Genomic DNA, 23718 nt, shown 5'->3' on the forward strand with positions numbered 1-23718 from the left:
CTCGAGAACGTCTACTATTGACTTCGGTGTAATATTAGCGAAGAAACTAGAGGGCAAACCACTGCCGTAACTCCAACGCTACGTGCGCTAAAAAAGTCGAAAGTTCGTACACATGGCAGAATCTAGCCTGACTTGGAAGCCGCAAGATGATCCCTCGAGAGAAAAGAAAGCCTTTTATCGATCTTCATCAGTAGCAACGGTCGCCGGTATGCCGTCTCACTCTCTCGCAGTAAAACCCAAACCGCGCGAATCGGACCCCTTACGCCGCTTCGGCGAGGCGAAGAAGAGAGCGAGCGATCTCTTCAACCGTCTCGAGAACGTCCTCAGCCGCACGCTGGCGATCTTTCGCAAAAGCGAGCGCTCGGACGAGATAGCCGAAGTGGAAACGTTCGCGAATCAAGTCAAAGGGATACGCGACGTAATCGGACGCGATTCGATGAAAGTCGTCTTTTTCGGTCGAACGAGCAACGGAAAGAGCAGCTGCATCAACGCAATGCTTCACCAGTCCATTCTTCCGTCCGGCATCGGGCACACGACGAGCTGCTTCTGTTCCGTTCAGGGAACGGATAGTCCGGATGCGCCCTACCTGCTCACTTCCGGGTCGAACGAGCGACAGAATGTCGAGACGGTGCAGCAGTTGGCGAGCTCTTTGCAGGAGACGTCGCTGCAGCACGAGAGTATGGTGCAAGTTTTTTGGCCGAGGGAAAGGTGAGATGACCAATATCCCATAATTAATTAAGCATTTGCTTATTAATTTTTTAATAGGTGTCGGTTGCTCAAGGAGGACGTTGAGCTTGTCGACAGGCACGCGATGTTAATCAATTTTGATGTTCTTTTTTATTTACTTTGTTCAGTCCTGGTATTGATATCAGTCCCGATTCCGATACTTGGATTGATAAGATTTGCTTGGATGCTGACGTTTTCGTTTTGGTTTCCAATGCCGAGTCGACTCTCATGACAACGGTGAGTGCTAGGGAACTCGTAGCTTAAAGACAAGATACGTCTTCGTATAGGAAAAACAATTTTTTCACAAAGTCAGCAATCGACTTTCGAAACCCAACGTTTTTATTTTGAACAATCGATGGGACGCGTCGGCTGGCGAAGATCAGGAGACGATGAGAAAAGTTTGCACTCACTACGGGAGTTTCTGTGACGTTGCGTCTAGACTCTCTCGTTCTTAGGTTCGGGAGCAGCACTTGAGAAAGGATAAAGATTTCCTCGTAAACGAACTTCGCGTTGTGGAGAAAACGATGGCAGAAGATCGAGTCTTCTTTGTTTCGGCGAAAGAAGTTGGTGCTCTTGAATGATTTTTGGCCATCAATTCACTAATCAACCTGGTGGGACTAGGTGCTACAATCTAGGACCGAAGGATTTGACAGTTTGACGGCAGAAGGCTCTCACGATAGACTGAGAGAATTTGAAACATTTGAAAAGAAATTTGAGGTATGCAACAGAGACAGAGGCGTATCTTGTTATTGATTGAATTTTTTTATATAAGGCATGTTTGTCCCAATCGGCAATAAGCACCAAATTCAAACAGCACGTCATCAACGGTCGGCACATAAGCGAAAAGACGGAAAAGATGCTTATCAATATGAAATCAACTGCCGAAGCGAGAAAGTAAAGAAAAACGCATTTTGATACCCTTCACGCTACATTCTCTACGTCTCAAGATCCCAATGCAAAGATGCGCTAAAAGACCGACACGAGGAAATAGCGAAAATCGACCGCACGAGGAAAAACTCGCAAAAGGAATGGGAACAGAAAATAATGGAAACGACTTCGGGAGTCCACGACCTGGTACGATCATCATTCTCTTAGATACGAACGCGTGGACTGTCTCGTAGGTGAAAGAAGCATTGAAAACGGAAATTCAACGTCTTCGAGAACTCGTCAACGGATACTCGGCTAATCCTTTCTCAGTCAACAACCTTGACACTTATAACGAGGTACGACTTAATTAGGACCTTGTTCCTCTATTTCTATCTCTTCTTTCAGGGTCTCTGTGGTCATCTGGAGTCTCAGTTCGATCAGAAGATGATGGCTTCGTGCAATAGCTCCGTTTCGCAGTTGATGCGACAGGCTCAACAAGAGATGCTCTGCACTGTCCAGTCTGCTATTCCTCAACATCTTCAAATGGACACATCAAACGTCGTCTCGTCGCAAGACGTCGTGCTTTGCTATGAACTCGATTTTGGGGAGATCTGCGCCAGGTTTCAGCCTGATTTGAAGTTCAAGTTTTCGTGGGGTATGACGATATTGCGTCATTGGCTGGGACCGCAGGTCGTTGCGGGAAACGCAGTGCCGGTAGAAACAGTAAGTTAAAAACGTGACTTTTGTTTTTAATATTACATTTTGTTGAGGATGCGCCTTCGTTTGCTCTTTGGATGTCCCAGAAAATCACGGCGCAATCTGTGTGGCCCGCCATTACAGTGGGAGCAGCTGTAATATAGGAAATATGGGGTTTCTCTTGTACGCCCGGCTACTGCAGCGCCTTTTTGTTCTTCAGATATGGCAAACGATAGGATGGAAAGTGGCTGCGACGCTTGGCTTGGGATTACTGTGCTTATACGGTTACGAGAGGTTATGTTGGACAACGAGGGTGCAGGAGAACGCTTTCAAGGAACAGGTATTATAATGCGGATGACGTATCGGCGGTTGATTGATTGATCGATTGATTGATTGATGTCGCTAGTTTGTTGGTTATACGGCTGATAAGCTTGGTACTGTGGTGACTATGAAGAGCAGAGATTGCAAGCAGCAGGTGGACAGGTAAGGGATTGTTTTTTTGTGTGGTCTTCTGAATATTTTTCTCTGTATAGAGAACTGATTAAGTCGGTTTCTCATCTCAAGGGCATACTTGGGGACGCGTTGAAGCAGCTCGATGATGACGTGAGTAAGTTGGAAAGAGATATTGACGTCAGTACGGAGTTGGAAAAGAAAGCCAACGGACACATGTGAGCCAAATTTCTCTATTATATAATCAACTATTTTCGGTTTAGATTTGACATGGAAACGTTTAGAAGTGAATTTGAGAAATTTTCACGTAACTATCTCGAAGAGGAAGAATAGGCCAAGTGCCTGAACAGATACACTGCGCATGCCTACCTTAGAGATTCTTCGAAATGGACGATATTGAAGATATTACTCTTTCTCTCGACGACACGGCTCGAGTTTCGAACAAGAAACACGTTCTATCGCGAAAGCTGCGCTCGACGACGTCAGACGAGCCGAATTTGACGCAGTCGAATATTCCCGGATTGGAGACGATCTACATGAAAACGTGGGGCTGTTCGCACAACAGCAGCGACGGAGAGTACATGGCAGGCCAATTGGCATCATTCGGCTACACGATAACCGGTATACGCCTACGAAAAGACGAGAAAATCGAACAGGGAGTCACGCCTCCTCTAGATAACCCGGAAGCTGCTCGTCTTTGGGTTCTAAACAGTTGCACGGTGAAAAGTCCATCGGAGGATGGATTCGTAAATGCGGTGCGAAGTGCCAAAGACATGGGAAAAGAAGTCGTCTTGGCTGGATGCGTGCCCCAGGCGCAGAAGAATCACAGAGCGCTCAAGGGACTTAGTGTCGTTGGAGTAATAATGAGATTATTTAATTTGAAGTGATTTGTTTTGATTCTTTGTTCTGTAGGTTCAGCAAATAGACCGGATTGTTGAAGTGGTCGAAGAAACTCTCAAAGGCGATAGATGCATATATATCTTTATAGAAAATCATCCCCCTCTGTAGGAAATACCGTTCGTTTGTTTGGGAGTAAGAGAAAGGACGGTCGTCGAGTGGGCGGAGCCGATTTAGCCTTGCCTAAAATCAGACGCAATCCGCTAATTGAGATTATTGCAATTAACACAGGGTACGTATACAAATGCAAATGAGGAGTTGAAAAAAGATCGACTTGTACTTAGTTGTCTCAATCATTGTACCTATTGTAAGACGAAGCAAGCGCGCGGGGATTTGGCCAGCTATTTGCCTGAGAGCATTGTTGCTCGAGCAGAGCAATCCTTCGAAGGCAAAGAATTGATGCGTGCATCAGCATACACGTTGACGTGATAACTTTTAGAGGGCGTTTGCGAGATTTGGCTGACCAGTGAAGATACAGGGGCCTACGGTCGAGATATTGGGAGCTCCATTCCCGAGTTGCTGTGGCAACTCGTAGAGGTGATTCCTGACGGAGCCATGCTTCGGCTTGGAATGACGAATCCGCCTTACATTTTAGACCATCTTGAGGTAGCTAATAGATAGTTGAAAGTATACTCCACAAATTGTTTTTGTAGGAAATGGCAAAGCTATTAGCTCATCCGCGGGTTTACTCATTTTTACATATACCCGTGCAGTCAGCTTCAGATAGTGTCTTAGCTAACATGAAGAGAGAGTACACTGCTGCCGAATTTCGACGCGTAGTAGATTTTCTCAAGGAGAAGTAAGGGACACCACTCGCGTTTCTAGTTTCTAATGTTTTGTTTTCAAGGGTGCCCGGTATTACCATAGCAACTGATGTTATATGCGGATTTCCTGGAGAAACAGAAGAGGTGTAACCGTGTTATCTCATTGCGTCTTTACTCTATGAGAACGTGACGGCGTTTTTTTTTCTTCAAAGGATTTTGAAGAGACTGTTCAGCTAGTTCGAGATTATCAATTTCCCAGTCTTTTCATCAATCAGTTCTATCCTCGTCCTGGAACTCCTGCAGCCAGAATGAAAAGACTTCCCACGGAAGAGGTATCTATGTATACATACTAATGCCCATATGGCCACAACGTTGCATTTTTTTCTCTCCAGGTGAAAAGACGAACGCGAGAAATATCCAAAGTGTTTCAGTCTTACCATCCATATGACCACAAAGTCTTAATCAGAAGGGAGCTTTTGTCTTCATTGAGTTCACTTTGCGTTCATCTAGCTTGGCGAAATTCAGGAGGTTCTAGTCACGGAAGAAGCGCGAGACAAGAAAAACTACGTGGCCCATAACAAATTCTACGAACAAGTGACGTCAAACAGCAAGAAATTCGATAACCTATTATTGATTTTTTACAGGTACTAGTTCCCCAAGACGATTCCCTCCTGGGAAAACGAATCCGAGTGAAGATCACCGAAACAGGCAAGCACTATCTAGTGGGAAAGATTCTCAATGAATCCGCGACCCGCACCGCATTATCAAAGCCCCTGCGAAAGGGCGCAGTTAGTGGATTAGCATATCAAATAAGAAACAACTCAACCAACGATAAAAATAATCCATCTTTATCAATAGGTCTTCTTCTTACGGCTTTTCTATTAGGCTTAGTATCTATCTACTTCGTCATATGAGTTTATCCTCTAAACGATTTACATGACGTCATAATATTACGCATTCTCGTAGACGTCGTCCTCTTGCGGCGCGTTTTGATACACGTCGTCTTCTGTCACATTCATGTTCTGATATGCGTCGTCCTCTTCGAGATCGGCGACGTTCAGGTTCTGATAATCGTTGTCTTCTTCTGAATTCGCGTTCTGATACACCTTGTCTTCCTCTAGCCGTTTTTCTGAACTCCCCGCCGCTCCTAACCACTCGTCGGCGTTCGCGTAACCGCCGTCTTCGGTCGGGTTTTCGTTCTGTACGTTCACGTATCCGGGACCATTTTTCGACCTCGTGGCTTCAACTGATTCGTAATCTTCTACTTGGCATTCGGCCCCGCCAACCAGCTCCAGGTACCGATGCTCTTCTTTGTTAGTACGCGCTCGTTTCTCGGGCGGCAAATTGGATTTCTTCCCCTTTTCGTCGACGTAGCACGGACTGCCCTCTTTCCCTTTCGATTTCGTTTTTTTACGTGCTTTCGCGTCATCCGGTAAAGGCGGCAGCGGTATTTCGCCGTCGCGCGGCGCCTTCTTTTTTCGGCTGAAAAAGAAGGACCACGCGGGTTTCTGCGCAACGTACGTGTACTCTGCGTCCTCTCCGCCTACGCCTTCCGTTCGAGGCAACGTCTTCGCCTTTCGTTCGGACGGACTTCGTCTAGTTGCCCTGGAAACAGACAAATCGCGCGTTTAGACGAGAGGGGCGGGGCATATTAGTGTACAAATGATCACCCTTCGATTTCAAAGTTCCCTAAGCGAAGAGACAATAAAAAAATCTCGTCATCGTCATCGCACTCCCCCCGCCTCCGAAAACTCACTTTTGCGACGACAGTAACAACAACAGCACGAAATGACTAGAATAATAATGAGAAGACCGCCTCCGCCGCTCGCGGAAGCGACAATAATCACGAAGTGACCTTAGAATACGAACGATGCTAAATAGAGACTATGTGTAGGCGGAATTACCCTTGTCAGTGGGAGTAGGTGAAGGAAGTGGCGTTGAGGCGTTTGTCGTTGAGGTGTTTGTCGTTCGAAGCGACGTCGTTGTCGATATCGTTGTCGACGACGTTGCATTGCTACTTTCGGTTGGTCGTCGTGGCGTTGGCGTTGGGCCTGAGAACAAAGAAGTTGACCGGAAGTACAGGTGAGACTTCTTTTCTAGATGGGGAGGGTAGGGTCTTTTTTTTGGGGCGGACGGCAAGGGGAAACATATTTCGTCGAGTGTGTGGTTTCTACGTGGGATGGCGCCTTCTTACCGCGCGTTGTTGACGTGGTGTTCGTGGTGTTCTGTCCTTCGGTCGATCCGCGTACACTGACGATCAGAGTTACGACGCTTGTAATTAGTGCCACGTTTGCCATGCGAAGCATGGCGCGACACTCTATTCGCGTTTGTAAAGCGCAATGGAGCAGTTACGTCAACACGTGATTAGAAACGTCGAGGGGCATGCGCGTGAACGATGGCTACAACGGACGCGAAAGCGAAACAAATTCTCTGCGGATTCAAACTGTAATGAATCGAACGCCATTTACGGTGCTCTCTCGTGACTTGAGACGTTTAGAAACTGGATGAACCTCCGCGATGCGGGCACAGGGAAAATTTTATGGCAGGGAAGCGATGACCTGTACGTTTTGCTTCGACTCGCTAATTTATTTTGCAACTAACTTGGTCTCTTAGATCGGCTCCGGGAGTCGAACACGAAGGTCGGTCTCCGAGAAACGCCTTTTGGCTCGACTATTCTTACGACGCGTCGTAACGCATTGAAATATTTATTTTTCAGCTCGCGTTCCAAAGAAAATACTCAAATGCAAGGCCGTCTCGCGCGAAATCAATTTCTCATCAGCCGAAGAGATGAAAAAGTTTCGATTAGAGCAGAGAGTCATATTCAAAGGGAAAGGACTCGAAGGTAAGAAAAGGCACCTCCACGCCCACGCATACGTTCATAGCAGTTTTCTTAGAGTGGGCCTTTGACTTTGGTTTTGTCATCCCGGGCTCCACGAACACGTGGCAGTCTCTAATTGAAGCCGCGCCCGAAGGACAGATGATGCCGGCTAACGTTCTAAGGTTTGATATCGTTGATTCTTCTGTTGATTTTTGAAATGAATTTTCTTTTCTTCAGCGGAAATGTCGTAATTGAGACGAAGTTTTTTGATGGAGACCTCCTTGTAAGCACGTCTGCTGTGCGGCTTTATTATGTTTGACGGAATGTAATGGTCTTTGAACATGCATACGCTGTACATTTAGAATGGGCGAGTCAATATGTGTGTGGTTTGGTGTGGCCATGTGTCCAGGAGCCTGCTGGTGTGGCCGGTGTGGTCTGTCAGTCGTCGTCGACTGAATGGCACTAGCGCGCGTTTGCGACTCTTGCGTGCGTGGTCGCGTCCGGTCGCGTAACGAAGAAGCGGTGATGGCCGATCCCTCGTCGGATCGTCTCCCGGCGTCGTCGGACGGACAGTTCTTTCTTCCGGGAGCAGAATCCGAGAGTCAATATGCGATTTTCGCTGGAAAGGCACCGAACGGAAATGCGAGTACGATTTTTCTCACGTTCCCCAGCCAAAACACTAGTAGAAAAGTCGCTCCGCCTTGTTTCGTGTAGTCCACGAAATCGCGCAGCAGTCTTCTACAACAGGCGAGCATCAAACGGCAGAAAAGTCGACCGACGAACCGACCACGCCTACCCGTAAATAATAACATTGACAGTTATTAGAGCGTAGAGTTTTTCCGTATGCCCCGTCGTAGCTTTGTACGTCAACATACCGCCGAAAAAAGACGACGTCGTTCGAAAAGAGTCACTAGCCTACGACAGCGTCCTCTTTATCTCTGACGTCAAAGCGACCACGCCCACCGAAGAACCGTCGTCGTCATCAGTCGATTACGAAACGGTCGTCACGAGCCCGTCGCCGTCATCCGGCGCCGAAATACGCGGAAAAAAGAGCAGCGTCGTTTATAACGACATTCGAGGCGTCATAGCAACGAGCAGTCCCATAGCAACGGACGGGGAACCGACCGAAGTCCGATTCAATCCGTTCTTGTCGCCCGTTCAGCCCTTCACGGCACCGGCTCCCGACGCGGCCACGCCCCCTTCGTCGAAACAAAATCCGGCGGCACCGACGCGACGGTATACGGAATTGAAGAAGGCGGACGTCGAACCGGAGAACGTCTATGAGCCGGTGACGCCGCGCGAGACGGGCGACGAGTATGAGCCCGTTGAAGTGAAGTCCAAGCGCGTTACTCCTGAGAATAACGACTATGAGGTCGTTGAGGTTCGACAGAAGGGAGTTTCCGTCGAGGAACTCGACGACGGGACGGAATTTCTATCCGAATCCGATTCGTTCGCTTCGGATGAGGTGATCGACGAGTGGCGAGCGGACGAGGGGAATGACGATCGGCAACCGGCTTTGGTTTTGACGGAAGCGGAGAAGGAGAGGCATCTTCTCTTGCCGAGGTTTTCGGTCGTTCAGGAGCGAGAGGGAAAGCTGGAGCGACGTCGAAGCAATTTGCCGGAGAATCCGTACTTGAGTCAGGCTCTCATGGAAAAGGTAACGATGTCAATCAAAGGAAAGAGATGCGCAATTCTTCCGCCAATGCCAACGGGACTCGACCGAGACGCAGTAAGTAGATAAAGGGCCATTTACTATAGTAAGCATCGCCCTATTTTCTCCCCTTAGACCAAACGCTATCTTATACTTGACACGATCATGTCCACGGAGCGCAGCTACGTCGATTCCCTGCGACGTCTCGTCGACATGTACGCGACGCCTTTGGCCAGCGAAGGCGGCCACGGCGTGACGCTGAGCGCGGAGAAAGTCGAGAAGATTTTCCATAAAGTCCGCGAGATTTGGATGCATCACAACATGTTTCTCATCGCTCTGTCGGGCCGAGTGGCCCAATGGCATGCCATGATAAAAATTGGAGATATATTCGAGGGATCGGTGAGTGGGGGACAAAGATTGAATATGAATATTCGCTCTAGAGCATTTTTCGAATTTTTTTAGTTTAATAAGAAAATGGTTGCCGACGACTATACGGATTTTATAAACAATTTCGAAATCGCTATGGAGACACTGAATGCAGAATCGTCGCAGAGTCACTCATTTAGAAAATTTCTCGAAGTAAGTCAGTACCTGGAATGGAATCGTTTTTTGACGTCATAATTACAGGACTGTCGAGCGGTGTCCTCAGACAAATTGGACATAAAGAGTCTCCTCTTGAAACCGGTGCAACGCTTCCCGCAATTCATTCTTTGTCTACAGGTAGTAATTGATAATGCACACATATAGGCTTTGAATGATTTTTTTGTTATGTCTTAGGATATGCTTCGCTATTGCAGCGTCGGTCATCCCGATCGCGTTTCACTTCAGCTAGCGTTGACGCGACTCGAGTTTCTCACCGACACGCTCAACGAGAGAAAACGGGCCATAGAAGCTCGATCGTACGTGCGAGAACTCGACAAGCGAATGACGCATCTTGAACAGGTAAGAGACGACGGAAAAGAGGCTAATTTAGATTTTTATTTCTTTATTGTTTTTTAGCCACTGCAGCAAAACGAGAGGCGATTTGTCCGGCTTGATTTTGTGGAGCAGCAAGTAGCGCTACGTGTTTCCCCCACAATATTTCTCTCGATAGGATTTTTTTTATAGATAACGAAAAAAGGTCGAATCGTTGGTCGCCGTTGCTGTTTGTTTATGTTGAACGACGTTCTGGTTTGTGCGACGCTTCTCAAAGTCAAAGACAAGTGCGTAGTACAAATAATAGATAATTTTTTCTAAGTCGATTGTTTTCTTTTTATTAGGAGAGCTGCTTATCACGGCAAATTCAAGTTCAAGTGGATGGTTCCCCTGTCCGACGTAAAGGTCGTCGACGTCGACTACGTTCTTCAGCAGCGTCTAATCGAACGGCAAAATCTCAAACGCGAGAAATTGAAGCGGCAAAAGTCGCCGTCTTTTCTCGACGCCGACGAGGGCTTGGACGCTCGGAGCTCGCGACTCCGTCAGAAACGGGACGATTATCTATCGGATTTTGCAATCGTAAGTCAGATATCCGGTCTCGTGGCTATGCTAAAAGACAAATACAAGGCGAGAAGAAAATTCATAGATAGGTATTCGTTTTTTTCTCTCTATAAATTTATATAAAGGTTCTCGACGTGGAAAAAACGCGACGATGGTGTCAACGTCTTCAGGAGCGAATCGTCTCGATAGACGAAAAGATTCGCGAGCAAGAAGGGGGTCGACTTGACATGCTGTTGCCGTCGCATAGGTACGCTTTAAAACAAAGGCGGCGACGAGCGAGAAATAAACACTGGTACGTACAGAGAACCGGGGACCGAGGCCGTTTACACGTTCATTATGGAATCGGCGAAGAATAAGGAGGCTTGGCTTATAGGATTGCAAACGACTCGACTCAAGCAAAGTAGAATCCCACATATATATAAGATACTCTTTCCTAATAGATTATTTTTTTTCCCCGCAGGAAAACAGAACAATCCTGGTTGGTTAATGCCGGGTGAAGACGATCCCGATAGCGGTCTAGGTTCCGCTGACTTTTTCTCGCCGTCCATGCCCTTATTCGACGTCGGCCTGCAAGTCTGTCCCACGCTCAGAGAATCATCGGTGCCGACGATTAAATAAATTAATTCGTAATCGCGAAATTCAGTTGAGTACTTAAGGTTTGTTGTGGGGCTTGTTTCGACGAGGGAGCGAGTCCGGCGAGGACTCTTGTTTGGGTGTGCTGCGAGCGAGAGGAGAAGGGCATTGTGAGCATTTTGTCGGAGGAGAATTTGAGCGTTAATGTCGTCGAGACGTTTCAAGCGACGACGTCGACTCCGCTCTGTTCGATTTTCGTCATGCTGAAGAGACGTTATGACGATGACAGGCCGACTGTGTGGATTGGGACGAGATCTGGCACGTAAGAGAACGAGGAACATTTTTTATTTCAAAATAGAATTTTCATCTCTAGGATCTATATTTTTGGATGTCAGATGAATCGGCCTGCTGTCGAAAGAAAGCCGTTGTTGCAGATTCAGTGTAGCGCTTCTGTGCGAGACATGAAGTGAAGAAGTCGCGCGGGGTTTGTTGTCTACGTTTTTCTATGAGCTCTTTGTCTTGCGTAGAATCTGCGGGGATCGCGTGTTCGTTGCACTGGGAGACGGACAGGTTTCAATATATAATATCCAAGCAGGTAAACGTTTACTTTTGAAAGGAAGCGAGTTTTTAAAAAATGCGTTTTTTATAAGTGTCTAAAAAGGTCAACGATTTCCGTCATTCAACTGTCCTCGGTACAGTCTGAAAAAAAATAATCAATTAGAATGACGCTATTGTTTTGTTCCCCAAGATTCTCTTTGGAGTTCTGAAAGTCTTGTCACGTTGATGCTTAGCGACGGAAAGACGTCAGTCAATTCCTTGTCTCCAGCCAAGAACAAGGTCTGGTGTGCATCAGGCAATTCGGTAACAGCAATCGATGCGGACAGTCTCAAGATAGAGGTCAGAAAAAAAATCTCATATCAGTGTCCGATGACTTTCCTTCTTAGACCTCCTTCAAAATCGACTCCAGCGAATCGGACGTCATCAGCAAAATCGTCCACGTCGGCGTCGGCGTGTGGCTCGGTCTCCACGGCACCTCGTCGATCCATCTCTATCACACGGAAACGCGCGAACTCCTCCAAACCGTCAGCGTCGGCAATCTCGTCAGAAGACTTCCCCCCAAAGGTAAACGAGACGCGATCCTCTACTCGGCAAACTCAACGTCCCCGCTCGCAGACAACGCTCCTCGCGTCCCGTCGCGCCACCGCTCGACCCGATTCAAAACGGGCGCTTCCACCCTATCGATCACGTCCCTGCTCGCCGCTCGCGGTCGCCTCTGGGTCGGCCTCTCGGACGGCCACGTCGTCGCGCTACCCGTCGCGCGTCTCGGCGGCGTTCCTCTCACGACCGATCGCGGCAGCGTGAGCGCGCATCGCTTTCGCGGCGGCCCCGTGCGCTTTCTCCTCTGCACGGCACTGTCGCCGCCGAATCGTCCCGGCGGCGGCGGCGGCGGCGAGGAGAAAAAGCAGCCGGAAAAAAGTTTTATCAAGGAAAACAACGAAGATGCGGAATACGATGACGATTCTCCGGCTTACGTTAGTTTTCCGGGGAAGGGGAAAGACGAGACTGAGACGGAGAATAGGCCGTTGCCTCCTATTCCGACGAAGGTCGGCGACGACTCGTCGTTGTCTCTTCCGCCGCCTCCTACGCCGGTGGAGGTTAGTCGCAGCGGGGAGACGAGTGTGGGGGAGCGGTCGTGGCCTTCGCCGCCGCCGCCGCCGCCGCCGTCGGATGGGGTCGACGGTGGGGAGACGTCGTCGGCTGGGGTCGACAAGGATTATGATATTCCGTGGGATTTGGTAAAGAAAGCGGCGGCGGCGGCGGCGGCGGAGGCGGAGGCGGAGGCGGCGGCTGTCGCTGAGAGCGAAGCCTCCGCCGCTGCTAAGCTCGCGGATTCGTCCGTCGTTGAAGATGTTTCGAATTCGGTGTTTTACGATGATCAGCATTTGAAAGACGACGTCGCCGAGAAGACGTTGGATCAAGTGCGCGGCGAAAAGGTGGCGTATAGAATGGTTTTGGCCGGGGGCGAGGGATACTGTGCGCCCGGCGAAAGCGAAGCGGACGACGCCGGGGTGCTCGTTTGGAGAATTGATTATTAGACTACACCTTTTTTATTTTTTAGTGGCTTTTCTGTATGACTGGCATTGCTGAATTAGTTTCTTATCATCCTGGTATTCTTGTTCGGATGAGTTTTCTCTAACGTGCTTCAGGATATGATGGCAGTACGTTCAAATCGTTCTTCCGTCAACGAAGAGGCGCAAGACGAAGGCGCCGAGCTTCCAAACGACGCACCGGTACGTCTTCTAAGCCATCGCCGCCTGCTTTCGCAGCAGCTTACTTTCGCAGCGAAATTCCACCACCAGTCGAAATGCAACGATTCTTCTCATTGGAACAGCCGTATCGATCGTCTCCGGCTCGGCAACGCAGTTCGGATACCAAACGGGCGTCATGAACGCTCCAATGGACGTTAGAGAAAGCCGATCGCGCGTCGCCACATCGGAATGAGGGCCCCTTTGCAGGTCATCATAAGCGAATTCGTCAATTCGTCCTGCAATTCGGCGACGGCTCGAGACGATTCGCCGGCGGAGTGTCGTCGCGGCGTAAATCTCTACGCTCTCGCCGTTTCGATCTACGCCTTCGGCGGATTCGTCGGCGCACTGATCGGAGGACAAATAGCAGATAGAATAGGAAGGTACAACAACAACAACAACAAAAATAATGATGTTGTATATCCTATTAATTTTTTTAGAAAATTAACTTTGCTGATTAACAATGCATTTGCATTGGCCGGAGCTCTCATGATGGCCTTGTCCCACTCGTTTCCTCTCTTGACAGCGGGTCGTTTTATTATTGGAATTAACGGAGGTAGAGAGAGACCGATGAAATCCTCTCACAGGCTATTGAAATCTGTTTTTATTTTTATTTTTTTTGAAGGCATTAGTACGACTATTGCGCCTGTGTATCTAGCGGAAGTGGCTCCCGTTCGACTTCGCGGTGCGCTTGGCACGGCGTTTCAAGTGGGCGTCGTCTCGTTCATTTTCATATCTCAATTGCTTGGCATACCCCAGGTGAGATTGTTCGTACGATTTGTCATTGGATTCTCGATTTCCTTGTGTTTGATTAAAAGGCACTGGGGACTCGGTCGCACGATTTGTGGAGATTTCTGTTTGGATTACCCGTTCTTTTGTCGTGCATTCAATTGGTCTCGTTGCCCTTTCTTTGCGAATCGCCGAGATATTTGTTTCTAAAGAAAAAAGACGTGCATCTAGCCGAAAAAGGTACAAAGGACAGAAAAAAGATAGGGGCCCCCCCGATCTTAATTTTTCTATTTAAAAGCATTGAGAAAATTGCACGGGAAAGACGACGTTACGTCTGCGCTAGCAGAACTTCAAGTAACAACAATAGGAATAGAATATAGGGATTTTTCAATTAAGTAGACTTCTAGCTGGAAGCGGATAGAGCGGCGGCTGAGCCTCACGTGTCGTATCTCAATCTCTTTCGAAATCCTTACCTTCGATATCCTCTCTTCATTAATTTTGGACTTCAGTTGAGTCAACAATTGTCTGGAATCAATGGGGTGAAGAGGGAAAAATAGTACATGAGACTTTTGCATTGATGTCTTTTTTTTATTAGGTTTTCTATTATTCGACGAAAATCTTTAAACATGTTGGAGTTGCTTCAGCGGCGGCAACGACGACTTTAGTGGGAGTCGTCCTCATCATTTTCACTCTTTTTGCTGTAAGTAAGATCCATACGATAAGCGAAACTACAAATCGCCTTATTTCTGTTATCTCTAAGGTGTGGCTGATGGATCGCTCGGGGAGAAGAACGCTTCTGCTCTACGGACTCGGCAGCATGGTGCTCTTTCACCTCTGCATATCCGTAGCGTTTTGTTTTCAAGTAAACGAAGACAGATATCGACGTCCCCCACAAATAACTCTTTTCCCCAGGTGGGCTTCTATAGCGGTCACAAGGAGATCGATAGCGTAACAGCGCCTGGAGTTATTGCCGTTCTAAGCAGCCTTCTCATCGTAGCAGGCTTCGCACTGGGACCAGGTGAGCGCTCACACGCAATCCCTCTTCGCTTTTTGTGATTTTTTCTTGTTCTAGGTCCTATTCCTTGGCTTATTGGTCCCGAGTTATTCACGCAGGCTCCGCGAGTAAAAGCCGTCAGTCTGGCGGGTCTCGTCAATTGGACGGGCAACGGAATTGTCGGATACTTGTTCCCGACGATATTCGTGAGTGCGTCTCGCGCAGATACGACGCTTTTCTGATTTTCAGATTTTTTAGGATTCTTTGTATCCTTACGCAATGGTTCTCTTTGCCGGACTGTGCGGCCTCTTTTGGCTCTTCACCTACTACTACGTACCGGAAACGAAAGGCCAATCAGTCGAAGAGGTCACAAGTAAACTCAAAGATCGAATAGACTCTAAGAAAAAGTACAAGCGAGTGGAATCGCAATAGCAGTATAAAAAAAAAAGAGATCATCCCCCCCCTCCTCGTATCCGGGTTTAATTAATCATTTCTTCACCCGCAAATGAATCTCAACGAAACGACGACCCTTTCTTCCTCTATTAACTCGGCCCCCCCTTCGCCGTCGCCGAGCCCCTCGACGACGACGCGAAAACGCCGAATTGCCGACGTCTTAACCCCGTGTCTCATCGAAACGTCCGTATCAATCGTCCTCGGCACCGCCGGATACTTCGGCTATCATTTAGGCGTCATCAACGCTCCCATCGACGTGAGATCTCCTCCTCGCGTTTTGAATTTTCCATGCGACTCTACCTCCCCCATAGGTCGTCATCAGTCACTTCGAGAATCGATCTTGTCGCGCCGTCGTCGTCGCCAGCGCTTCGGCGTCGATATTCGGCACGCACTTGCGTTGCGTTCGCGGCGAGAATCTCTACGCTCTCGGTTTTGCTCTCTTCGCCGTCGGCGGTTTCGTCGGGTCCATCGTCGCCGGATTCCCTGCTGATACGATTGGAAGGTGGAGCTGTCGGAGATGTGTGTTCGCGTCGATGATTGATGGTGTGGTGTCCCCATGCAGGAAATGGACTCTGGTTTTAAATAATGTCTTCGCTGTCGCCGGTGCTCTGATGATGGCCCTCAGTAGTTCGTTTTGGCTTTTTTTAGCCGGGCGATTTGTCAGTGGTTTTGCTTCGGGTACTGGGACTTTTTGCGCTCTGGAAATTTCATTTTGATGTGCGCTTGTTGTACATAGGGATCGGTATCACTGTCGGTCAAGTGTATCTGTCTGAAATTTCTCCGGCTAGCATTAGGGGATTAGTGGGCACGTTCTTTGAGCTAGGCGTCGTTGGCTTTATTTTCTTGTCCGAAATTCTAGGCATACCCGAGGTAGGATTCGAGTTTCTTTAGCATATAGACGCGCATAGGTTTGACTTTTCAGGTGCTTGGGACTCGAGAGAATGACGGGTGGAGATATCTTTTCGGATTGACTGTCGTCCTTTCCGGCGCTCAGCTCTTCTCTCTTCCCTTCTTTCCGCGATCGCCTCGTCATCTCTATTTGCACCAGAATGAAAAACGCAAGGCGGCAGACGGTGAGCAAAGACTTTAGAAACTCTACCGACTTTCATATCGAGTCGGTTTCAAGCGTTACGAAGACTCCACGGTGCCAACAATGTAGCCAGCGCGCTCGTCGAGTTGCAGGTAAGCGGAACGTTGCTCTATAGCTGACTGTGTGTGTCTCTTCTCGAGACTGAGAAGGAGACGGCGACAGAAGCGAAGGTTACTCTTGCGGACTTCTTTCGACTTCCTCATCTCCGATATCCTCTGCTCGTCAACTTTGGAATTCGATTTGCGCGACAAATTTCGGGAGTGAACGCGGTAGCACGTCTAGCATAGAAAAGTTTAAATATATCTTTGCAATTTTTTGTATAGGTAGTATTCTACTCGACGAAACTTTTCGAAGAAAGTGGCTTGGCTTCTCCAGCCATAGTCACCATCCTCGTAGGGGTCTTTCTAATATTGTTGACTGTGCTTGTGGTAAGATTATTAATTATTTCACTTCCTATTGTCATTGCGTTTCTATTGAGGCTTGGAAAGTCGATTCTATTGGACGACGATCTCTCCTTCTTTACGGTTTTGGCATCATAATGATATCGAACATGTGCGTGACGATCGGACTTTGTTTCAAAGTACCCAACGAAAAGTCGCAACTCGGTAGCGTCTAATATTTGTTTGCAGGTAGGATTTTACAGTGATCACAAAGTCGGCAGCGGCATAACGCTTCCAGACATTCTAACCATAGCCAGCAGTCTGCTTCTTTCCGCTGGCTTTGCGATAGGACCGGGTATGGCCAGCACCTTTGACTGCATTCCTGTCTAGATGGGCTTCTTTGATACAGGTCCAGTTTCGTGGATATCAGGATCTGAAGTTTTCAATCAGGGACCGCGAGTGCGAGCAGTCGGTCTCATTGAACTTGCCAATTGGGTTAGCATCGGAGCAATGGGATACGCGTTTCCGAGTTTCTTTGTACGGAGTCTCTTCCCTTGAATAATGAATTAGTTAATCGATGGATTTCTTAGGACTTCTTCTATCCCTATGGAATGATTGTGCTTGCCGGCGTCGCTGGCATCGCCTGGATCTTCGTCTACGTCTACATGTTCGAAACAAAAGGCAAGTCAGTCAATGAGATAACGAAGAAAATAAGAGACCGCGCTAATGGCCGAGTCTCGAGATGATATTGCCTTGCGCACAATATCTCTCGTTCAGATCAGTCTTTTATTTCTTTAAATATTCGAAAATGATTGTGTCATATAATTCGAGAACAAAAAAACTAAATCAATATATATCTAAAATCAATTGACTAAAAAAGTACAGAATAGTTTCCTCTAAGTTTCTTCAATAATTAAATGATTTGAAGGCACGTGAATAATTCTGTAAGAACTAGTAGTTTTTTCCGCTTGTCTTGCCCGATTATAAAAAACAACTCCGGCTATCACCATCGCCGTGCCAATGGCACTGAGATTTGTGACCGGATTGCCGAAGGCGAGAATTGAGAGCCAAATGAGAAGCGCTCTTTTGACGGTATTAGCAACACTGAAGATACAGGCATAGTAGGGGCGAAAGATGAGCAATTCTCCTCTCTCACCTGTGCGTCACCGGTGATATTAGAGACATTAGAGCATAGGCCGTTAGGCTTTGTAGGTGAAAAAGGAGACCGTCGGCGAGAAGGAGCCACATGAGAAATGATGACGGTTTTTGAGGAATTTCCTACCCAGAAAAATGTTCATAATCTATCGATAGGAGGTACGCGGTGTGTACAAAGTAAAATATCCAGTAAGGTAGCTGCAGGACAAAAGACGCAGCACTTGCGTAGAATTGAAGTTCAACGGGACTGGAGTTTGAGGTAAGATATAGCAAAGCTATTCAATATTTGTGGTCATACAGTACCTATAGCTGTAAGTGTCTTGGCTAAGCAACTTTTTGGAGAAAACGTTCTGAAAGCTTTGAGAAGAAAACAACATTCAGGTTCGAGGGACTAGCTCTTTAATTAATTAATTAATTAATTAATTAATTAATTAATTAACAGGGGCGTGTAAATTACCAATCAACGATGTTATTGAACAAAGCGGCGGCGAAGCCGAGAACATTAAAACTGAGCTCGGTTGCCGAGCAAAGAGCCAAACCGGCCATTATAGGCCCGAGTGATAGATTGACGAGGAGTCCCGTACGCTCCCCGATCATGCATCGCGCAATAAGCACGGTAAACATAGGCGCCGACGCCTTGATTGTCTCCGTGAACGACACGGCGACGTTGGCGAGGCTTACGAGACCGAGAACGACCGTAACGAATCGCATGACGCCGAGAATGATCATGTTTCGCGCGAACGACGGCGCGTGCGAGCTCGATTCGCGTCCCGGACGCGTTGCGCGCGTAATAGCGAGCTGCACGCCGCCGCACAAGGTCGTCGCGATCATCTGCGTCGAGGCGAGCTGGGACGGCGATCCTCCGTGCCACGTGAGGATGTATTTGTTGAGAAAGAGCGTGCCGAGGCTGAAACCGTACCAGAGGATAAGGTAGAGCGTCTTGCGCGCGAGCCCGTCGCATCTTTCGGCGATCATTAGCATAACAATATTCTACTGTACATCTAGCGCACTCTAGGCCTAATGTCGTCCAAGTTGTTGTTTGGAGGAGCTTTTACGTGCGTTCTGCCGAGTTGCAGCGTAGATATAAGGTTCTAGAACGTTTTCCCATGCACTGGTGCAATATTTACTCTTCTTTTAGTCAGATTCGTCAGGTTCCCGACAATCAGGAGGTGTTCGCTCATTTGGAGACGGACCAGAGCGTTCTCATTGAACTTCTCGAATACAGCGGCGACGTACAAGGCACCCAGGCCGCCGAGTAGGCTCAAAAACCCCGAAACAGACTGAAAAACAATCGATTTTGTGCAGATACTATTTCAATGATTTGGCCGAATCGAATCAGTCGCGCGACCAGAAGGTTCCCTACTTAGAGATATCGCGTAGTCGTATAGCATACATTTGTGAATAGATCGAGTCTGTTTCTGAAATACCGAAAGAACAAATAGCTTTACATCAGTAAGAAATAATTCAAAGTGAATCATTAATTAAACTAGCTTCTCTTCTATAGATGTTGCGACGCGTACAGATTGATTGGGTGTCAACGAGTTTCAAAATTTCGCGATGAAGTATGAATCCATCGTGCTTTTGCAAATGAATGAATTTTCAGATTGGGCGCGCGTGTAGGCTGCAGCAAGCGAACCCCCACACAAAGTGCACACCGAGATGTTTCTCCTTCGATTGCCTCAGCACACAACAGATATTCTTCTAACGTTCAATGACCCCTATCCTGACCTAGCAAGGTTGGTAGCACTAATAAGTGGAAGTCAGCTTAGAAGGGCTCGTTTTAGTCGGCAGCATGCGGCGAAGTGGACCAGTGAAGATTTTTACAGGATTTGCGTAAGCCTAAAACTAGTCGACCTGTCAATATTCCCAGAAAACGTTGTTGCACACTAAATCACATTTACTAAATGACATGACACAAGACAGAATATGAGCACACAGCCATGAGTTCATTGGAAGAAAGAGACTTTTTCTCTTTACTTCTTTGATCCAATGTAGATGATGAGATCAATGACGCGATTGCTGTAGCCAAACTCATTATCATACCAAGCCACCAACTTGACAAACTGATCGCTGAGAGCAATTCCGGCTTTGGCGTCGAACACACTCGAATGGGTGTCGCCTATGAAATCACTAGAAACGACCTGAGAAAGAAAGGTAAGTGTCATAGATAAATAATACCAGTAAAATAACCTCGTCCTCTGTGTATCCCATTATGCCTTTCAAACGCCCCTCTGAAGCGCCTTTGATAGCCGCCTTGATCTCGTCATAGGTAGCCTAGGCAGCCAATCATGCTGCATCAGTTGGAGGGGGCCCCCCTCCCCTTTCCCCTATATTACCTTTTTACTAAGACGGACTGTCAGATCAACGACTGAGACGTCGGCAATGGGAACGCGAAATGCCATGCCCGTTAGTTTCCCGTTCAATTCCGGTATGACTTTTCCGACGGCTTTGGCGGCGCCAGTCGACGCTGGAATGATGTTCTGACCGGCGCCACGACCGTCACGCCATTTCTAACAAAAATAGATCCATTGATTAAATGACGTAGATAGTGACGACCCGGGGGAACCTTTCCGCTAGGCCCGTCGACGGTTTTTTGGGTGGCAGTGGTAGCGTGAACAGTCGTCTGAAATAGCCAATCAAAATAGAATAAAATTTCAGTTATCTACATATCCTAACCATTAGTCCTTCGGTGATTCCGAATTCATCGTGAACAATCTTCGCCAAGGGGGCCAAGCAATTAGTCGTACACGATGCATTACTAATTAAAAAACTATAAGTCAATACAAAGATATAGTTATTGATTTTTACCTGATTACATGCATTGTGGCCGGATCATACGATTCCTCATTGACCCCCATAACGAACATGGGCGCGTCGGCAGACGGAGCCGATATGATTACCTTCTTCGCCCCACCCTGCATGTGAACGCCGGCTTTCTCTGTTGTAGTGAATATTCCCGTCGATTCGACGACAAATTCAGCTCCGCATTTTCCCCACGGTATCTCCGCGGGATTTCGTCTATGCAAAAACAAAGGTACGATTGTTTCATATATAAAAAAATCGTAATTATGAATTATTACAGGGCGTAAACGGCGATTTCTTTCCCGTCGACGATCAATGTTCCCTCTTTCGTCGAAATTTCGCCCTTGTACTGGCCGTGAGTCGAGTCGTATCGAAACAAGTACGCCTAATAATAATAAGAGGCGATGACACGCTCGAGCCACGAGCCAATCACGCCGGCGGAAACCAGTTTATCCGCGTGCATACCATGTATTCAACGTCGAGGAATGGATCGTTGACTCCGACGACATCGACTTCGGGTTTTGCTAGGGCCGCGCGAAGGACGAGACGTCCGATTCGACCGAAACTGTGCACGTGAGATCGAGAAAGGTGATACATTGCACTCTTTACTCCTACCCGTTTATTCCGACTTTTAGCGTTGACATCGTGCGCGAGCGTTTCGGTGGAGGACTGCGAGTGTCTGTGGAGAGTACGTCACAACGAAGCGGACTACGCAAGTGTCGACTAGACCTGAGGACATCGACCAGTGAAGGGCGGTCGGTGATTGGTCGAATTCCAAACAAAGAGTGCGCTAAGGCGATCGTCTTGAATACTGTCTTGAATGTCTTTTCCCGCCGTTTTGGCCGCCGTCGGCAGTGCCGTCGGCTGTCTCGTCGGCATCTACCTCTTCAATCGACCCGCGCGATCTCTTCCGCGACGCGTCGTCGTCTTTTCGCGCTATCCCAGCGCGGGAACGACGAAAACGCGTTTGATTCCCAAACTGGGCTCCTTCGGCGCCGCCCTCGCTCAACGCCACATGACCGAAAAGATGCTCACGACAGCGAATACGCTTCGCGAGACGATCGCCGACGTGGAACTGCGCTATTGGGGCGGCACAAAGCAACTCGTTCAAACGTGGCTCAAATGTTTGGGCATACGAGGAATTTGTCGACAACAAGCGAACGGCGATCTCGGATTCAAAATGGCGTCCGCTTTCAAGGACGCCTTTCGCGAGGGAGCGTCGTGGGTGATTATCGTGGGATCGGACATTCCAGGCATAAGTCGCGAAATCATGGGCGAAAGTTTCGAGAAACTTCGCGAGGGAAAAAATGGGATGGTTCTCGGGGCGGCTCTCGACGGGGGTTACTATCTCGTTGGATTGTCGAAAGACGTTTCGAATTGCGTCGAGAATGTGGAGGATTTGTTTTGCGGGGCTGGGATCGAGTGGGGCACTTCGGCCGTGTTCGCTCAGCAGTGGAGGAGAGCGGAGGAGTTGGGCGTTTCCGTGGGGAAATTGTCGACGAGTTTGAGCGACGTGGTAAGTGAGAGAGAGAGAGAGAAAAAGAAAGATCTCAACCACGTGTATCTCTCAGGATTTTCCTCAGGATCTTTCTGTTTTTGATCGCGATCTTGGTACTGTCGTTTGGAAGGATTTGGTGTCGCCGTCTTGGTCGATTATCGTTCCTACTTTGAATGAATCGCATCAAATTGAATCGACCCTACAAAATTGCATTGAAAATGCTGATTGTTCTGATCGGCTGGAAATTATTATTGTTGACGGAGGCAGCACGGATTCGACAATCGAACTCGTGGAAAAATTCGGCAAAGGCGTGGAGAACGTCTCTATCAAAGTCATCCGCAGCGAACCGGGTAGGGGAAAGCAACTGCACAACGGCGTCATAAATTCCACCAATGAAAATCTGCTATTTCTCCACGCTGATACACGACTTCCCCAAGGATATGATGTGACTGCTTTTGAGACCCTGGCCACGCCGGGTGTCAAACTGGGAGCGTTTAGATTCAATCTAGATGCACTGCAGGAAAACAAGGCAATGTAAGGGAGGCACCACAGAAATTACATAGTCTTATTTCTATTTCTTATTATAAGGGAGTGGTGGCTTAGGCTTCGTCTGCAGATGGTTCAATGGGGAACGAGGCACAGATCGGAAAAGGCTTTGCTTCCTTACGGAGATCAAGCTTATTTTATAAGGCGGAAGGACTACGACGATGTGGGTGGCTTCAGGCCTATTCCTCTCATGGAAGATTATGAGTTTTTGTTGAGAGTTCGATCGGTTGCTAAGGAACGCGTTCGAATTGCTGACGGTCCGGGGACGACGACGAGTGCACGTCGTTGGCTCAAACGAGGCTATATTAGAACGACGGGATTTAATACGTTTATACTTGCTGCTTATCATTGTGGTGTTAGTCCAGAAACTCTGGCGAGATGGTATTATGGAAAGTAAGTTTTTTTGTAGGCTTGACACTATTTTTATACCTTTTGTATTTTTTAGCGCACGGTATCGGTGACGTAACGTGACGTGTCATTCGCAGCGATGGTTTACGTCTCGGAAAGTGAGGCTTTTTCTCGCGTTTTCCGCCCTTCTAGATGCGTTCTGTGCTTCTAGGTGGCGTCTTGTCTCAAGGGCCGAGCTGGAGGGCCGGCTTCTTCGTCGATTGGTTCTGGAAATTAATCGATTTCGTCGTACTCTTGTAAGTCGACGCATTCTTGCCCGTCTACGAACATCGACGGATCTCTCTGCCTAGTTTTCACACAATGGTCGATCCGAAATTGTCGAAACACGGCCGCAACTACACGAACGGCACCGATTATCGTCGACCGGGACAGGGACCGCCACGCCCACCTGGGCGACGAATCGGAGGCTTTCGTCACGGCCAGTCCGGGCCGAGTCCTC

The 23718-nt window shown here is 48.0% G+C and overlaps 11 protein-coding genes across 12 annotated transcripts; 8 read left to right on the forward strand and 3 right to left on the reverse strand.

The window, feature by feature from the left end:
• The first annotated feature begins 50 nt into the window (after positions 1–50).
• Positions 51–3160, forward strand: LOC136197002 (mitofusin-2-like). The gene is made up of 15 exons (XM_065986679.1): positions 51–708; positions 766–804; positions 855–963; positions 1014–1124; positions 1182–1289; positions 1348–1443; positions 1499–1620; positions 1674–1800; positions 1848–1949; positions 1999–2316; positions 2364–2444; positions 2510–2629; positions 2696–2772; positions 2823–2957; positions 3003–3160. The coding sequence occupies exons 1-15, from the start codon at positions 113–115 to the stop codon at positions 3070–3072; spliced, it is 2211 nt and encodes a 736-aa protein (XP_065842751.1). The 5' UTR covers positions 51–112; the 3' UTR covers positions 3073–3160.
• LOC136196929 (threonylcarbamoyladenosine tRNA methylthiotransferase-like) lies at positions 3126–5291 on the forward strand. The gene is made up of 13 exons (XM_065986586.1): positions 3126–3596; positions 3652–3700; positions 3748–3868; positions 3921–4024; positions 4076–4242; positions 4290–4319; positions 4350–4435; positions 4484–4544; positions 4613–4732; positions 4793–4855; positions 4911–4994; positions 5045–5188; positions 5286–5291. The coding sequence occupies exons 1-13, from the start codon at positions 3126–3128 to the stop codon at positions 5289–5291; spliced, it is 1506 nt and encodes a 501-aa protein (XP_065842658.1).
• On the reverse strand, positions 5162–6746 carry LOC136197014 (uncharacterized). The gene is made up of 5 exons (XM_065986695.1): positions 6595–6746; positions 6305–6451; positions 6157–6255; positions 6071–6089; positions 5162–6005 (listed from the first exon to the last, which is right to left on the reverse strand). The coding sequence occupies exons 1-5, from the start codon at positions 6704–6706 to the stop codon at positions 5351–5353; spliced, it is 1032 nt and encodes a 343-aa protein (XP_065842767.1). The 5' UTR covers positions 6707–6746; the 3' UTR covers positions 5162–5350.
• Positions 5671–7582, forward strand: LOC136197024 (retinal rod rhodopsin-sensitive cGMP 3',5'-cyclic phosphodiesterase subunit delta-like). Its single transcript, XM_065986708.1, has 7 exons — positions 5671–6482; positions 6769–6845; positions 6898–6960; positions 7014–7039; positions 7117–7242; positions 7295–7400; positions 7456–7582. Exons 2-7 carry the CDS (start codon positions 6796–6798, stop codon positions 7535–7537), a joined length of 453 nt encoding a protein of 150 aa, XP_065842780.1. The 5' UTR covers positions 5671–6482; positions 6769–6795; the 3' UTR covers positions 7538–7582.
• Positions 7583–7701: 119 nt separating this feature from the next.
• LOC136196999 (rho guanine nucleotide exchange factor 10-like protein) lies at positions 7702–13095 on the forward strand. The gene is made up of 20 exons (XM_065986675.1): positions 7702–7864; positions 7933–8016; positions 8076–8947; positions 9005–9268; positions 9332–9448; positions 9497–9589; positions 9647–9811; positions 9869–9922; positions 9977–10071; positions 10129–10411; positions 10471–10592; positions 10648–10745; positions 10806–10945; positions 11002–11240; positions 11292–11384; positions 11446–11513; positions 11569–11610; positions 11667–11815; positions 11863–12040; positions 12092–13095. The coding sequence occupies exons 1-20, from the start codon at positions 7744–7746 to the stop codon at positions 13012–13014; spliced, it is 4200 nt and encodes a 1399-aa protein (XP_065842747.1). The 5' UTR covers positions 7702–7743; the 3' UTR covers positions 13015–13095.
• On the forward strand, positions 13058–15409 carry LOC136197007 (solute carrier family 2, facilitated glucose transporter member 3-like). Its single transcript, XM_065986687.1, has 13 exons — positions 13058–13209; positions 13262–13381; positions 13435–13607; positions 13665–13780; positions 13850–13983; positions 14043–14193; positions 14252–14307; positions 14361–14492; positions 14549–14653; positions 14714–14815; positions 14866–14971; positions 15026–15153; positions 15206–15409. Exons 1-13 carry the CDS (start codon positions 13129–13131, stop codon positions 15377–15379), a joined length of 1578 nt encoding a protein of 525 aa, XP_065842759.1. The 5' UTR covers positions 13058–13128; the 3' UTR covers positions 15380–15409.
• A 43-nt stretch (positions 15410–15452) lies between these two features.
• Positions 15453–17737, forward strand: LOC136196930 (solute carrier family 2, facilitated glucose transporter member 3-like). The gene is made up of 12 exons (XM_065986588.1): positions 15453–15656; positions 15712–15902; positions 15963–16078; positions 16137–16270; positions 16323–16473; positions 16527–16582; positions 16631–16759; positions 16814–16918; positions 16969–17070; positions 17120–17225; positions 17280–17407; positions 17461–17737. The coding sequence occupies exons 1-12, from the start codon at positions 15453–15455 to the stop codon at positions 17614–17616; spliced, it is 1578 nt and encodes a 525-aa protein (XP_065842660.1). The 3' UTR covers positions 17617–17737.
• LOC136197016 (solute carrier family 35 member E2A-like) lies at positions 17598–19013 on the reverse strand. The gene is made up of 5 exons (XM_065986697.1): positions 18483–19013; positions 18329–18382; positions 18200–18272; positions 18027–18148; positions 17598–17974 (listed from the first exon to the last, which is right to left on the reverse strand). The coding sequence occupies exons 1-5, from the start codon at positions 19004–19006 to the stop codon at positions 17767–17769; spliced, it is 981 nt and encodes a 326-aa protein (XP_065842769.1). The 5' UTR covers positions 19007–19013; the 3' UTR covers positions 17598–17766.
• Positions 17871–19950, forward strand: LOC136197023 (ran guanine nucleotide release factor-like). The gene is made up of 10 exons (XM_065986707.1): positions 17871–18132; positions 18182–18284; positions 18335–18955; positions 19031–19113; positions 19164–19280; positions 19331–19379; positions 19431–19477; positions 19530–19587; positions 19646–19761; positions 19810–19950. Exons 4-10 carry the CDS (start codon positions 19046–19048, stop codon positions 19913–19915), a joined length of 561 nt encoding a protein of 186 aa, XP_065842779.1. The 5' UTR covers positions 17871–18132; positions 18182–18284; positions 18335–18955; positions 19031–19045; the 3' UTR covers positions 19916–19950.
• Positions 19902–21605, reverse strand: LOC136197013 (uncharacterized). The gene is made up of 10 exons (XM_065986694.1): positions 21557–21605; positions 21443–21506; positions 21293–21392; positions 21106–21212; positions 20834–21043; positions 20702–20783; positions 20592–20648; positions 20362–20535; positions 20216–20299; positions 19902–20166 (listed from the first exon to the last, which is right to left on the reverse strand). Exons 1-10 carry the CDS (start codon positions 21564–21566, stop codon positions 19999–20001), a joined length of 1056 nt encoding a protein of 351 aa, XP_065842766.1. The 5' UTR covers positions 21567–21605; the 3' UTR covers positions 19902–19998.
• Positions 21445–23627, forward strand: LOC136197008 (uncharacterized). 2 transcript variants are annotated; one of them, XR_010672349.1, is made up of 6 exons: positions 21445–22343; positions 22399–22859; positions 22914–23264; positions 23317–23377; positions 23431–23515; positions 23570–23627. XR_010672349.1 is itself a non-coding variant. In XM_065986688.1 (3 exons), exons 1-3 carry the CDS (start codon positions 21648–21650, stop codon positions 23266–23268), a joined length of 1512 nt encoding a protein of 503 aa, XP_065842760.1. In that variant the 5' UTR covers positions 21445–21647; the 3' UTR covers positions 23269–23331. The 2 variants fall into 2 exon arrangements, 1 of the variants encoding a protein (XP_065842760.1); XM_065986688.1 differs by lacking the exons at positions 23431–23515; positions 23570–23627 and having other exon boundaries at positions 22914–23331.
• Positions 23628–23718: the final 91 nt, after the last annotated feature.

Source organism: Oscarella lobularis, chromosome 16 (genome assembly GCF_947507565.1).
Source record: "Oscarella lobularis chromosome 16, ooOscLobu1.1, whole genome shotgun sequence".
Taxonomy (NCBI): domain Eukaryota; kingdom Metazoa; phylum Porifera; class Homoscleromorpha; order Homosclerophorida; family Oscarellidae; genus Oscarella; species Oscarella lobularis.